Consider the following 15,035-nt stretch of genomic DNA (forward strand, 5'->3'; position numbering starts at 1 on the left):
TCTTCCCTTTCACCCATTTGCAGCCACTTAATCAGCTCAGTACCACATACTAGTGTGACAACACAAACCTGCTGCTTCCATTGTTTCCATAGAAACAATTGCACTCTGCTTTAAACAGCATTTGATTTTAACTGTTGTAATTTTGCATTGAACTAACGTTTCACAAAGATGGATAGTTTAGCAGGGGACCTTAGAAAACAAAATGCTACAAATATGATTGGGGTGGCACAGTTATGTAGTGGTTAACACAACCACTTTACAGCGCCAGCAATCACCGATTGGGGTTCGACTCCCGCAGCTGTCTATAAAGAGTTTTTATGTTCTCCCCATGACTGTTGTGCATTTCCTCTGGGTGCTCTGGTTTCCTCCTACATTCCAAAGGTGTACAGTTGTGGGCATGCTATGAAGCAAAGTGATACTTGCAGGCTGTCCCCAGCACAATACGATGACACAAGATGATGTTTTGATGTACACGTGACAAGTAAAGCTGATCTTTTCTCTTTAACCTGAAGAAGAATGAAAATACGCAAAGTCCATCAATGTCTACAAAGATGAGACGTGCCCATGTTTCCAGAACAAGCCCTGCATCAGAAATCTTCAAATAAAATCTGAACTGCTCCTTTAGCTTTATTTACTTCCACCAGCTAAGATGAAGATAACAGTTAAATGAACATTCACTATTCAGTATGTAAAATGAAGTTGACTAAAGTGTTTAGTTACTCTGGTATGGTTGTATACTTTATCTCTGCTCTAGCCACACTCACAGCAGCAGAGAAAGTTGGAGGAGAATTGCCACATTCACTGCTTGGTCAGTAAACTGGCAAAGCAGATTAGCCATCTATTCTAGAACTCACCTAGGTTACCATCTCATGGCAAAAATAATGCTCTTGTACTTGCTCTCTGATTTCAGCTGACCATTAAGATTGACACATCTCTGTCCTCCTTTCCTTCATAGTCATTTAAATGCTTTTACAGTATTAAAGGAGGTCGTTCTGCCCGTCATACCTGGGCTGGCTGTCTGAGAAATTCCATCAATCCCATTCCTCCACATATTATTCCAGTGGCTTTTTCCTTCTCACATACCTTTTGATCCCTGACACCTAATCCTTTGGCCTCCTATTCAGTTTAAGGTAGCCAATTTCCTACTAGCACGTCTTTGAGAGGTGGGGAGGGGGAGAACTAAAACGCCCGGGGGAAATCCAAGCGTTGATGTGGAAAATGTGTAAACTCTGCATTGGACAATACTGGAAGTCAAGACCAAAGCTGGACTACTGATGATGTGAGTTAGCAGCTCTGCCTGCTCTACCACTGTTACTGTTGTGCTTTGATTCAGAAAATCATGACTTCTTTTCTCTCAAATAATGTGGATCATAGTTTTTCATTGTTTCTATTGTATTTCTTTGTTCTGCTGTGAATGCTTGCCAGAAAATGAATTTCAAGGTAGTATACCAATCACAAACGAGAAAATCTGCAGATGCTGGAAATCCAAGCAACACACACAAAATGCTGAAATGGAAAAGCATCCTGCCGAAGGGTTTCGGCCCAAAATGTCAACTGGACTCTTTTCCATAGATGGTGCCTGACCTGCTGAGTTCTTGCAGCATTTTGTGTGTGTTTCTAGGTAGTATATGGTGATGTTTATGTACTTCGATCAATTTACTTTGAACTTTGGATCTTTACTGAAGAACTGATATAAGAAGTTGTTCCAAATCTCCCACCTACACTCTGGAAAGTTGCTATTCAATTATTATGGTAGTTCTTTCTAAAGTTTCAGATAAATATAAAAGGTAAAAATAGCTGCCAATTCTGTTCATTAAAATGTTAATCTTATCTGGATTTTGAAAAAATAAGGATACGTAAACTGCCTTCCTCCCGTTTCCTGGCTAGTCCACCAGGCCATTCACTTCCTGCAGCCAGGCGGGAGAGTGACTGACCTGTTCCCAAGTCTATAGCTGTGCAAGTAATCTGCTTGCAATGAGACACATGATGGCAACCTGGTGACCTAACCTTATGGGAAGGTTGTAGGCCTTTGCTCGGCATCTTCCCGACACAGCAGGCTTACATCGAAAACTGAGCGGAGTAATGAGATTTTATTTGCACATTTCTTCTCCGTGGGCCAGTATTGTTACAAGTTGCAGATTAAGAATGTCTCTGCTTTTCATTCCGTTCTGTTCCTGCTCTACGACTTGTTTTGAACTAACTGTGCTGATATAATAAAGAGACAGGTGTGTGTTTGTCCACTTAGAGCTAAAAATGACCAAGCTGCTGCTGTCAGGTATTAATCTGAGCCGTGTGTTGGATTGTTTTGGCTCTCCTTGCTACTGCTCAGACTGCAGAAGGTGGCATTCTGCACTCCAAAGGTGGCAGATGCTGATCTCTAAACGTGTGAATCTTGACTATTTCCACTCACAGAAAAAGTGTAAATTACAGCTATCGGGAGTAATTAGCGCTGATAAACCCTTCCGAGCTCATCCTGTTTGTAATGACGCACTCCTGAACTGCTCTTTCATGGCAAGCTGTCACCAAAGAAAAATAACCAAGCAAAGAACACCAGGTTTTACTAGGTAGGGCTTTTACTTTTCCTTCCATGTTTAATCTGAGAAGTGCATTTCAACCAGAGTAATTTCTTTGTGTTGCAATAATTTTCATGTATTTGAGTAAACAGATTCTGTCCAAAAATAAAAATAAATCATACAACTTAGTAACAAAAGCAGGCAGAACTACCCCTCTGCGCAATATGCCACAGTGTATTTATCATTCCAGCTGTAACATACACCTTAATGATTCAAATGTGGAGATTTATTTTCCAAGCTATTCTAAAATTTGCATTAATGTTCACATTTTGAACAACTTCCTGATATGTAGCTGTTGATGAGTGGGGTTTTATTGTTTTCCCACAGACCTTCCTTTATTAGGCGTCAGAAAAAATCCACTAGCAGTATCTGAATGTGAATTGTGGTAGCTGGCCACTTACCCATTCTCTTAGCCAGCTAAAAAATTAAAATGGAAGAAGTCTGTGCACATGAACTCGTGCCCATCTGTAGGGTGTTGCAAATATATTTCACCATATATTTTAATAATATTGATTGGAGACTGCCCAAAGTAGAACTCTTCATGCATTAGGTCAGTTTTATAGCCTGAAGTTTAACAGCAATACCTTTTTATAACAGTAATCCTGTTTTATTTTAAACAACCCTTAAATTAGGTCTTCTTGTTTGGTGTTCATATGTTGGGAGAGTGCATGGCATGCTAGGATATGAGTACACGTCTGCAATTCCCCGTGTGGTGAGTTTGATCTGGATTGCAGCAGCAAGGCCCATTAAATTATAACCACTGAATAACATTGTGACCAGAACAGATGACCCAAGTAAACTTCCAGCATGAGCTTAATCCAGCTTGGTGCATGTCACATCAATTAACCTCTGACAACACTCTGTGCTGGTTCCTGCCAGACTGTGCCTTTCCATCCAACAGCAATCAGTAAATACACAAAAAAAAATTAAATTACTCAAGATCCTTTTTCTAAAATAAGCATTTAGTTCACCACCTGAACCAATTTCTTCAGTCCACTCTCATCCGGACACTATTACATCTATGGTGAGAAACCCATTGACATACAGATTTTTCTTCGGTGATACAACACGCACCAACACACACACATACGGTTCACTTTGTGGACCCGAGATTTTTCTCACAGAAACAGCAAGAGTGACTCGGTAGCACTGCTACTGACCAAGCAGACTGCATCCTAAAGGATGTAACTGCCAGACTGGGCTTCTGGCCAAGGGAAGGTGAGAGTATCTGCCCTTGCAGGCAAGGGCACCATTTTGACTGAGTGTTAAAGAAGCTCTGGTCAAATTTTAAGTTGGTGCAAGACAGGGTTAAAACTCTGCTGGCTGAAACCATACCAAGCATGGGAAGATGGTTGTGGTTGTTGGAGACCAGTCATCTCAGCCCCAGGATTGCACTGCTGGAGTTCTTCGAGGCAGTGTCCCAGGCACAGCTATCTTCAGCTGTGTCAATGGCCTTCCTTTCATTGTAAGGTCAGGTGTGGATATTCCCCGACGATTGTACATGTTCAGTTCAATTCACAACTCCTCAGAAAATGAAGCAATCTGTTCCCACATGCAATAAGAACAGCACAATATTTGGGCTCGACCTGACAAGAGGCCAATTACTGCACAATTGCTAGGTGCTGACTTTCCAACATGAGTCAGGCTAACCACCTCCTATTCATTTTCAATAACATTGTCATTACTAAATCTCCACTATTAATATCCCAGAGGTCACCATCAACCAGGAACTTACTTGAGCTAGTCACATAAATACAAAAACAGGTCAGAGACTTTCCATCAATTTACATGGCAAAAGTAAAACAAAAATAAGACAATACATTACATGGCAAAAGTAAAACAAAAATAAGACAATTCACGTATACTAAACATGCACAAAATGTTCAAAACCATCAGGACAAAACGGCGTACATGATAAACAACCCATTCAGTGGCTTAAACATACATTTCCATCACTCCTAGTTATCATGGTGATGCCGTATACAAGGGCGCCACGATAATGTGGTGGTTAGCGCATCACTATTACAGCTCAGGTCGTTGGAGTTCAACATTCTCTGTAAAGAGTCTGTAGTCCTCCCTATGTGATGCATGGGTTTTCTCCGAGTCCTCTGGTTTCTTCCCACGGTCCAAAGACGTACTGGGTGGGTTAGTTGGTCATTGTAAATAGTCCCATGATTAGGTTAGGGTTAAATCGGGCTGCAGGGCCAGAGGAGTCTACTTTGCATTGTATCTCAAATAAATAAATATACCGGTAGTACTTTCACAGTAGCAATGTGCCACGTCAACTTTGACCGCACCTTACAAACTTGTGATATCTATGGCCTAGAAGCTCCAGGGGAACTGACACATGGGAAGACTTTCTCCAAGTTTCTTTGCAAGTTATAAACACTCCTGTCTTGGAGATACATTACTATTCTTTGACTGAAAATCCTGGAAATCTCAAACTACGCCTTCAAGAAAACAATGTATTGCATCTTTTCAAAGGAATTTGAGAATGGGTGATAAGATGGTCGTCTTTCTGAGCAGACTTGAATCCTGAGAATGAATAATGATGTTTGAAACAGATACATACAGTGTATCCAATTGTCTGTATCTTAGTTTGGTAGGTTATGGTTGGGCCGTTGCTGATCGTGACAGGAAGTGTATGAACAATATAGTTTATCAACTGTATATTGAAGCAAATGCTTATTTAAATTAATTGTTTGCTGTTAGTTTGGAGTCCCTCTCTCACAGTGCAACATTAATCTCTACTGATCTTTTTGCATGTTTTTTTCCTTGGTGGGGAAAATTTCATAAATATAGATACAGTGTCTTGAAAAAATATTCAGCCCCCACAACTAGTTTAATATTTTACCGTCTCAGTTTCTGAAGTTTAAATATATTGGAGAAGGATTTTTGAGCTAATCTTCAAAACACTGTGCATCATGTCAAATCAAAAGAAAAATTCTAAAGCTTGTTAATGATTTACTAAAAATTAAAAACAAAAATTTTGAGACTGAAAAAGTATTGATCCCTTTTGTAATTACTATACTAACCTTTCTCAGGTGCAATACTATATATTACCTTACCAGCTCGCACAATATTTTGATGTAGAAAATTGGAGGATCACTGGTTTCAGTGTATTCATAAGAATAAATACTCCCTCTCTCTGTAAAGTCCAACAGTATGGTAGATTTTCAACAGACTAAACCAAAATGAAGACAAAAGAGCACTCACTGCAATTCGGGAAAATGATAATAGAGAAGCACAAATCTGGGGGAGGGTATAAAACCATTTCAAAGGCACTGAACATCCCTCTGAGCTTAGAGCAGTCTATCTTGGAAAAAGTGGAAAACCTATGTAACCAAATATATACTGCCTCAGTCAGGCCACCCTTCTAAACGTAATCACCTGAGAATAATGGCACTTGTAAGAGAGGCTACTGTGATGCCAACAGTCACTCTGAGGGAGCTGCAGAAGTCAGTGGTTGCAACTGGAAATGAAGTTCATTGCTCCACAATCTCTAAGGCCTAGCACAAAAAAGGATATTTATGGAAGAGGGGCAAAACAGAAGCCCTAGCTAAAAAGAAAAACATATCCTTTCCCATAAAGGCTTTGCAAAGCGTTACTTAAAAGATACGGTAAAGATGTGGAAGGAAGGTCTCAACACAAAACTGTATGTGTGCCGGTAATCTAATACTGCACATCAGCCAGGTAACACCAGCCCTACTGTGAAGTATGGTGGATTCTGCGGGGATGCTTTTCAACAGCGGGGACTTGGAAATCTGGTCAGCATCGATGGGAAGATGAATGCTGCTAAGTACGGAACGAGTCTGGATAAAAACCTGCTAGCCTCTGCCAGAAAGCTTAAACTGGGGAGGAAGTTAGTCTTTCAGCAGGAAAGCGACCAAAAGCACACTGCCAGAGCAACCATGGAGTGGCTTCAAATGAAGAAAATTGCTGTCCTTGAGTGGCCCAGTTAGAGTCCTGACCTTAACCTGATCAAATAACTCTGGCAAGACCTCAAGATTGCTGTCGACCGCCGCTCCCCATCTAACCTGGCACAGCTTGAGCAATTTTGCAAGGAGGAATGGGCAAAACTTGCTCCATCACGTTGTGCGAAGCTAATAGAAACGTATCCAAAAAGACTACTGGTTGAAATGGCTGCAAGAGGTGGCTCAACAAATCAAAGGGGGATGCTCCCTGTTTTTAGGCTCTACTGTGAAAAAAGCATGTTTCACAAACAAAAAAAATCAGCTAAATTGAACAAAATCTCTGATTGTCATCCTAATTTATGTAAACAAAGGGTTGGGGGCTGAATACTTTTACAAAGTACTGTATCCTGCCTTTCCATTTCTTTCTTTCACCAGTCCGTGTCCTTCTGCACTGATTTTCACATCCTCTACCCTCGGTTTTATTAGTGACCTTAAGCAGATATAGTTCATTATCTTGAAGCCCATCCACTTTCATCCATCCTGTGAAGTCCTAGTGACTTGTTTCAAGCAAAATTATTGGGATAATGAAAATTATGGCTGTGTCCACAAATTACCAAATTGCTTGATTCGCTGTTCTTTGCTCCAATAAGCAAAGAGGGATTTAAGGATTTTCCTTTGCATGGTTTCCTTTTTTTTTTGTTTTATTCAGCTTTTCATATAGTTTGCATTTTTATTCAACAATATTCATATTTTATGCACCTTGCAACAGTTAAACTTCAATTTGCTGTTGCAAATTTACAAACAACCTTTTAATGATGCTCTAATTGTTTGCTTAAACCTCTGCAGATTCCCTGTTTTTGTACGTTTTGATGAAAAAATAATTCCCAGCTTGAGGTTAAAAAGCTTCAGTTCATTTTGGATTTATTCCTAGAAGTGCTTTGTTGAATTACCTCAGTCAAGCCTGCTTGCATTAACGTGTTACACACATTTTTAATTACATATATTATTGCCTCTGTAATTGTTCATTTGGATCTTGTTCTTTTTGGTAATGGTACAGGTTTGGGAAAGGTCATTCATATGAATCGTGTGCACCTTGTGCTGAAGAGCTAGCCTAAGATGCCAGTCTCCTCTGGTTTCAAACAGTTGCAGGCACTTCTGACAGCTTTAACTCCCTCTTACTCCTTCACTGATAGCAAGGTACAATCTGTCGCCTAGACAACAGGGGCCACTACCCTGCTGCTGGCTTTCTGCAAAAGGCAATAATGACTTTTGGCAGGATGGTGGGATGACAGTGGCAAAATGGTGGCCCCTCCTAGTGAATCGTTAGGTTTCCCTCTCTCCATTAGCTTGCTCGCTTTGCAAGCTTCTGCACCAAATAAATGAGTCATTTGAATCCAACTGACAAGCTGGCACAGATTGCCCTGCGGTCCATCTGTACTTTCAGGCATCATGTAGTCCACCAAGTGGCATGCTGGGGTCTTGCCTCAGCACCATGTAATCTTCTATTCTGTCTGTCTTTTTTCCTCCAAAAGGACGTAGCAGCACGTGGGCTGGACCTTCCAGAAGTCACGTGGATTGTTCAGGTAAGTGTCAGTTCTTCAGTGGCAATCAGCCATCCTCAATAGATAAAATGATATATAAGCACTGTGCATGTTTCAAATAGTCCTCATTCGGCTCTATCAATTTGTCATTCTTTTTTTTCTTACTGGGAGCTTTCTTTATTCCAGCTATTAATTCCAATAACAAAGAGATGCCAGAAGTCAATCCTGCTGTCCCAGCTTTGGGGATCTAGGTTCAGTCCTGACCTTGGGTACAGCCTGTGCAGAATTCACATACTGTCTAAGTGACCATAAGTGTTTCCCCAGGTTTTACAGTTTTTTCCCATATCCCTAGGACTTTCACTGGGAATAGTTTAAAATTACTTCAGCTTATGTCATTTTTGACTAAATGATAATTTTATGGAATGAATTGAACTTTACAATCAGTTTATAATTGATGTTGGTTCCCAAGTGCAAGGCAGTGTGAGTGCTGTCCTATCACCAGCACAGCTTCCTGATGTTTTGTGGAGGCCCCAGTGATCCAAGTAAGAATCTGAGTGACCATTTTTTCCCACTTGATTGCATGCAGGGAATGGCAAATGTAGCCAGACCTTTGCTTCAAGCCTTCAGTCTGACAGTGCAGGGCAATAATAGAGGTGCTGGGGAGAGGGTCAGAGGTTGCATTGTGAGGGATGTTATTGGATATTATGATTGACTAATTGCAAGATGTTTACAATCTTAACTGCCCAGAACAGAATGCCCATGTGATCCATAATTTGCAGGTAGCATTCAACCATTAACAGCTTAACCATGAATATTTTCACATTTGTTAAAGGTAAATATTGTTTTATTAAAGAAGTAATGGATGGGAATGTTAAAGGAAATATTTTGGATGTACACTGGATTCTGGTTAATTGGGCCATTGATTAATCGGGGCAGCTGCTTATTTGGGACAACTCTTAAAGAACAAAAACTATTCGAGAGAATAGTTGGGAATCCCTTTGTTTATTTGAATCGCTATGCTGCTTGATTGAGACAGGAGACTGTTGCCAAACAGTTTCTATCTAGCTGTGTGCATGTCCTGTGGCCATTAGACGTGACACCATGCTTGGAGTGAAGTTTTTAAATAGCTTCACTTGCATGGTTGTGTTCAAAAAGCAGTGATTTTGTCACTGATAGGTGGTGAATAATAAACAGTAAGAAAATTCTGAACTCTTTTTCTCACTTGCTTGAAGATACCAGAAACAGTCAGGAGTGAAAGTGAAATGATTTCAGTTTCACCATTTCAACAAGTTAGGAAATATGAAGAATTTGAAGTTATTGACAGTCATCTTGAATGTTACCATTAAAATGAAGATTTGGAGGACGCAGTTGTTGAAAGCATTGCATCAAGGCAGTCTGCTATCTATCCTAGTTGTCTGCCCTGACTTTGTTCATTTATAGTCAGTCAGAATGCTGTCAATAACTTTTAGGAACTAATACACAGTTTTATAGTATTGATAATGTTCTAATTTGTTCTGTATTTCATTTAAGTATATAATTTGATACTCAGTTAAAAGGTAAATTTATGTCTTTGTACCTCTTTAACTATTCTGTGAAACTTTATTGGCCAGAAGTACTGATCCTGATGTGTCCCAGTTAATTGGAATCCATTGTACATCAGTTTTCAGAAAGTCAAAGATAAAATGTTTTATGTGTGTTTTAGAGTATTTGAGTACTCTTCAAGGCATATCTGAATCTACTTTAATGTATAAGCACAGGCAGCACCTTATCAAAATTGTCTGGCACAGAAGTTGCTGGTTATGTAAGCGGTGAAGATTATTGTAAAAAAAAACTTGAAGGAAATATTGAAGTTCATATAATAGATGGGCGGGTGGCAGATAATGTTTAATGTGAAGAAGTACAAAATAGAAAGACAAAATCCTTTTCCGAGATTATCAGGGTATAATTTAAACAGTGGGATATGAATGAGCAGAGAGACATTAGAATTTGGAGATGTGAGTCATAGAGAGATACAGCAAGAAACAGGCCATTTGATCACTGAATCTGTGCTGGCCATCACTCACCCATTTTACACTAATTCTGCAGTTGTCCTGTTTTTCACTCTCCCCACATACTCGTCAACCCACCCTGATTCTACCACTCGCCTACACTCCAGGGATACTTTACAAAAAGTCCAAATGTAAAAGTAAAATTATTATCAAAGTATGTAAATGTCATCATATACTATCCCGAGATTAATTTTCTTGTAGGCATTTATAGGAAGATAAAGAAATACAATAGAACGTATGAAAAATTATACAGAAATAAAGACTGACTTGCAACAAATGTGCAGAAGACAAATTGTACAAATAAATAAATAATATGGAGAACATGAGTAGTTGAGTCCCTGAAAGCAAGACTGTAGATTGTGGAATCAGTTCAGAGTGGAGGTGAGTGCAGTTATCTGTACAGGTACACACCGATGGTTGAAACTGTTCCTGATGGCCAGGACAGAGCATGGCCTGGATGGTGGGGGTCCCTGATGATATATGCTACTTTCTTGTGGCAGAGCTCCCTGTAAGTGAGCTCGTTGGTGGGCAATTAACCACCAACTCGGCATGTTTTTGGAAGCAAATCTGGGAACCAGCTGAAACCCACGGAGTCAAAAAGGCAAACTTGCAAACTCCACACTGGCAAGTCCCTGAGATCAGGATTGAATTGGGGTCTCCACACTGTGAGGCAGCAACTCTACTATCTGGTTAAATCAGAGAACAGGATTTAAGAATGAAGAGATCATCAACAAAGAAAAGGAGGATATTTAATGAAAGTGATGAAATGGGTTGGAAGAAATTACTTTGTAATTATATTTGATAGAATATGAAATGATTTGCCATACATAACAGTTAAGAGAGAGACCGCTGAGTCCTCAGAGAGAAAAGATAAGTATTTGAAGCAAAGGAGATATGGGGAGGATGCAGGTCTGTGGAATTAATATTTGATTGTTCTTACATAAAACAGTCATCAATACTGAGAACTGAATAGCCTGCTGCTATGTCTCCTAATATAGAAATGATGAAAAATCATTGTGCCTCCTTGTAGAGCATTGTAGAGAGATTTGTCAGCGTTGACTGAATTTTAAACACAGCAAAAGATTAGAGTAAATTATGTAATGTTTCTCTCAAACAAAGTAATAGTTATATCTGGCTACAAGTGTTACCTATTCATATTGGTTGTTAGCTATAATATTGCACGTTTCCAAGGAGCTGAATGCTGAGCATCATAGGGCACCTTGTCATAGTGGGAGTAGTAATGAACTCCAGAACTGTGTGTCCCAAGAAATCTGGTCCCTTCCTGCACCCTGCCATGTAAATGAGTCTGTATCATATTGTGTGTAGATGCTGGTAAAATGTTTTTTGAAGAACTGAACACTATAATTGGACTGTAACTGCAGTCCAGGGCATTGGCTGAAATACCCCTTACAGAGTGCCATGTGGCCTCGTGGGTGGAAGTATGGGAACTTTCCACAGGCTTTGGAGCAGTGTCCATTGAAGGTGACCTTCAGGGAGTAATTATTTGCCTTCGCAAATAAGCAGTTATAACCACAACAGCTTGACAGCTTGGCCAGGATGTCAAAACCTGTCCGAGGTGTAAGATGCGTGGGCTATTTTGGGTCTGTTAAACTGGCTTCAGTCACAGTTTAACTGTGACATCGCTGTCTCTTGTTTCCATGGAGATAAATGGTAATCCTGCAACCTTGAGATGTTGGTGCATATATTTTTCCCTATGACAATCACTTTAAAAAAAAAAAATTAATGTCTTACTAGGAATCTTGGAAACCTTGAGGGACATATTTCAACTGCATATTCAACCTTTCTTCTTCACTGAGCCCTCAAAACTGTATTGCAATTGCACCAATCGTGCCTGCTCTTTACTCCCATGCTATTAGGTTCATTAACAGGATTTCACTGTAGCTTGTCATTAAGAATATTACTTCTATTTAGTTGTATCCTCACTTCTGAGTGTTTGGGTGTCAAATACATGAAGGTCATTGATCTACTGCTCTTTTCAAATTAATAGCCGCGGTATTTTACAGGTATTTGTTTCACAAAAACCCCACCTAAACAAGACATGTGTGAATAAAATGTAACATTCCTTACTTACTGCAAAAATAGGGTAGACAAGTTGAAGGTGCACCTACATCATGTGTATTCTCCCATGCATTTATGGACGGGTGATTTTAGCATTATATTGATGTTCATGTAAATAAGATTAGCAGTAATCCATTTGTTACTGATGTTCTTGAACTGCCATTCAATCACTTATTTACACTGAAGCTGAAATGGGAGTTAAGAGCATCTCAAATTAATTGCAGTAGCCTCCAAGCTACATAATTTAAATCACTGAGGTAGCATAATTCTTAGTTAAAATATTCATCAGTGTTAGATTACAGTGAGAACCATTGTCCTTTAATGTCACTTTGTGGAGTTGACAAGAGCTTTGGTGTTTAACACCTCCATACCATTAAAATTACCATTTGGATGAAGTCTACATAGAAATGTAGTGCTGCTTTTCCAAGCGTGGCGGAATACTACCCCCACCTAGGGCTTCATATCAAACAAAGAGGGGAACTTCTGTTAGTCCTCTTTCCAATTATACCTACCCTTCATCAATCCTTGCCACCAATGCACCTTCATCAGCAGTTTAAACATTATTTCCTGGATCTACAACATCTAATGATAGATTACAGTGTCTGCTTCACTGAGGAATAATAGGTGTTATTTTTCACCCTATTAGGATAACCAGATAAACTAAGATGGAGAGGGGTTAAATTAGATGATTCTCTTAAATTCCCTTACAGTTTTGAAGGAGGCTGCTCAATCCTCAGAGTGATCCCATTCCCCACAAGTAATCTGTTCTCCTATGTCCATCAACACAACCCAGCTTCTGTCTCATCCTACACTAGGGATAATTTACAGAATCCAATACCAACCAACACATCTTCCAGAGGAAACCAGAAAGCCCTAGGGACAACCCACATAGTTGCAGACTCCAAGCAGCACTGTAGGTCAGGATAGAACTGGAAGACGTGAGACAGCAGAGTGACCTGCTGTGCCATTCCTATGGCCAGCTCTGTTGCAATGGGTTGTATAATTACTTTGGGTAACACTGTCAATCCAATAGAAAGTATAAGTAAATGAGCAGTTTTCCTTTGTGCAGATCCAGAAGTTTCAACTCTTTCCTGACTGTCTCTGCTGCTGTCCATGTGAAATTGCCTTTAACTTATATAATTCGTACCTTGCTTTCAGGGATGCATTAACCTTTTTGGATCCTTTTCTTAATTGAAGATTTTGCTAAGCCATTTGAATTTTTCAAGACTCCTTGCCTAAAGATTTTCTTTACTTCAGCATATTGATGGGTGCACATCAAAGAAGCATAGAATGGCCATGACACACAAAATGCTGGAGGAACTCAGCATGTCAAGCAGAATCTATGGAAGTGAATAAACAGTTGATGTTTCAGGCTGAGACCTTTCGTCAGGACTGGAAAGGAAGGGGGAAGACGCCAGAGAGAGAAAATGGGGGGAGGGAGAGGGAGGAGGACAAATTAGAAGGGGGTTGAGGTAAGAAGCTGGGAAGTGATAAGTGGGAAGGGCAAAGGGCCGGAGAAGAAGGAATCTTAGAGGAGAGTGGATCATGGAAGAAAGGGAAGGAGGAAGGGCACCAGTGGAGGTGAGGAGAAGAGGTAAGAAACCAGAGGCTGGATTTCTAGCACCTGTAGGATCTCTTGTGTTTGTAACCTACACACACAAAATGATGGAGGAGCTCAGCAGGTCAGGCAGAGTTTATGGAGAGGAACAAATAGTCGACGTTTGGGGCTAAGACACTTCATCAGAATGTCAGCCCAAAACGTCAGTGGCTTGTTCCTCTCCATAGAAGCAGTCTGACCTGCTGAGTGCCTCCAGCATTTTGTGTGTGTTGGACTGGATTTGCAGAATCTCTTGTGTTTATGGCCATGACCTAATGAAATGGCAGAATTGGCTTCTGATACTTGCATTGTAATCTTTTTACCAAAAATTTTGTACTTCACCACCACATTGTACAAGGAGCAAAACAACTTGTTTTCAGCCCTAGAGTTATTGCACACAGAAGAATGATAGCAAAACTCCATCAACTCATGATCTCATTATTTTAACATCCCGATGATTCAGCAACAGATTCAATAAATAATGAAGCACAGCCTGATCTCAATGCCCCAGGGCCTAGATTCCCACACTCTCTCAACACAGCAAGGACAGGGGTTCTTGCAATCCTCTCAACATATGGAGGCCAAGTTCTCACACTTCCTTTATGGTCACCAGGCCTCTGGTTTCTGTACTCCCTTGTATCACACCAGGGCTCGATGGTCCATGCTCCTTTCTGTATGGCCCCGTTTCCAGAATTGCAGCACCTCATATTCCATTTGGCAAGCCTCCCACCTGACGATATGAGCATTGATTTCTTTAACTTTGATCATTTCTCCCCCCTCCACCTTCTCTTTTTCCGTTGCCTATTCTGGCTCCCATCTTGCCCTTTCCCTTCTCACCTGCAATCACCTACCTCTGGTTCCCCTCTTCCTTCCCTTTCTCTCATGATCCATTTTCCTCTCCTATCAGTTTCTTCCTCAGCCCTCTACATTTTTCACCTACAACTTCTCACTTCATTGCTCCTCCCCTACTCACTCATCCTGCTCATCACCTGGCTTCATTTATTACTTACTACCCCTCTCCTCTCTCTCGACCTTCGTTTTCTGGCTTCTTCCCCATCCTTACCAATTCGGGCCTGAAACATCAACTGGATTTTCCGCCCCATAGATACAGCCTGACATGCTGAGTTCTTCCAGTATTTAATATGTTGCCTTCAAACTTAACTTGCTTTCTTTCCATGCCCCTTAAACTTGTAGGGTTAGCTGGGAAATCCATTCCTGTAACATCTTAAAATAAAAGAATTGAATGCGTGTTGAAGTATAAATTGAAATAATAACAAGTGGTT

At 40.3% G+C, this 15,035-nt stretch overlaps 1 protein-coding gene across 1 annotated transcript in view; it reads left to right on the plus strand.

Moving 5' to 3' along the window:
- ddx31 (DEAD (Asp-Glu-Ala-Asp) box polypeptide 31) overlaps nucleotides 1-15,035 on the plus strand; it is a 130,723-nt gene that overhangs the window by 43,630 nt on the left and 72,058 nt on the right. The window contains exon 15 of the mRNA XM_073052701.1: nucleotides 8,020-8,070. Within this exon, the coding sequence (XP_072908802.1) occupies nucleotides 8,020-8,070 (51 nt within the window). The remainder of the gene's footprint in view (nucleotides 1-8,019; nucleotides 8,071-15,035) is intronic.

This window comes from Hemitrygon akajei, chromosome 7, assembly GCF_048418815.1.
Source record: "Hemitrygon akajei chromosome 7, sHemAka1.3, whole genome shotgun sequence".
Lineage (NCBI taxonomy): Eukaryota > Metazoa > Chordata > Chondrichthyes > Myliobatiformes > Dasyatidae > Hemitrygon > Hemitrygon akajei.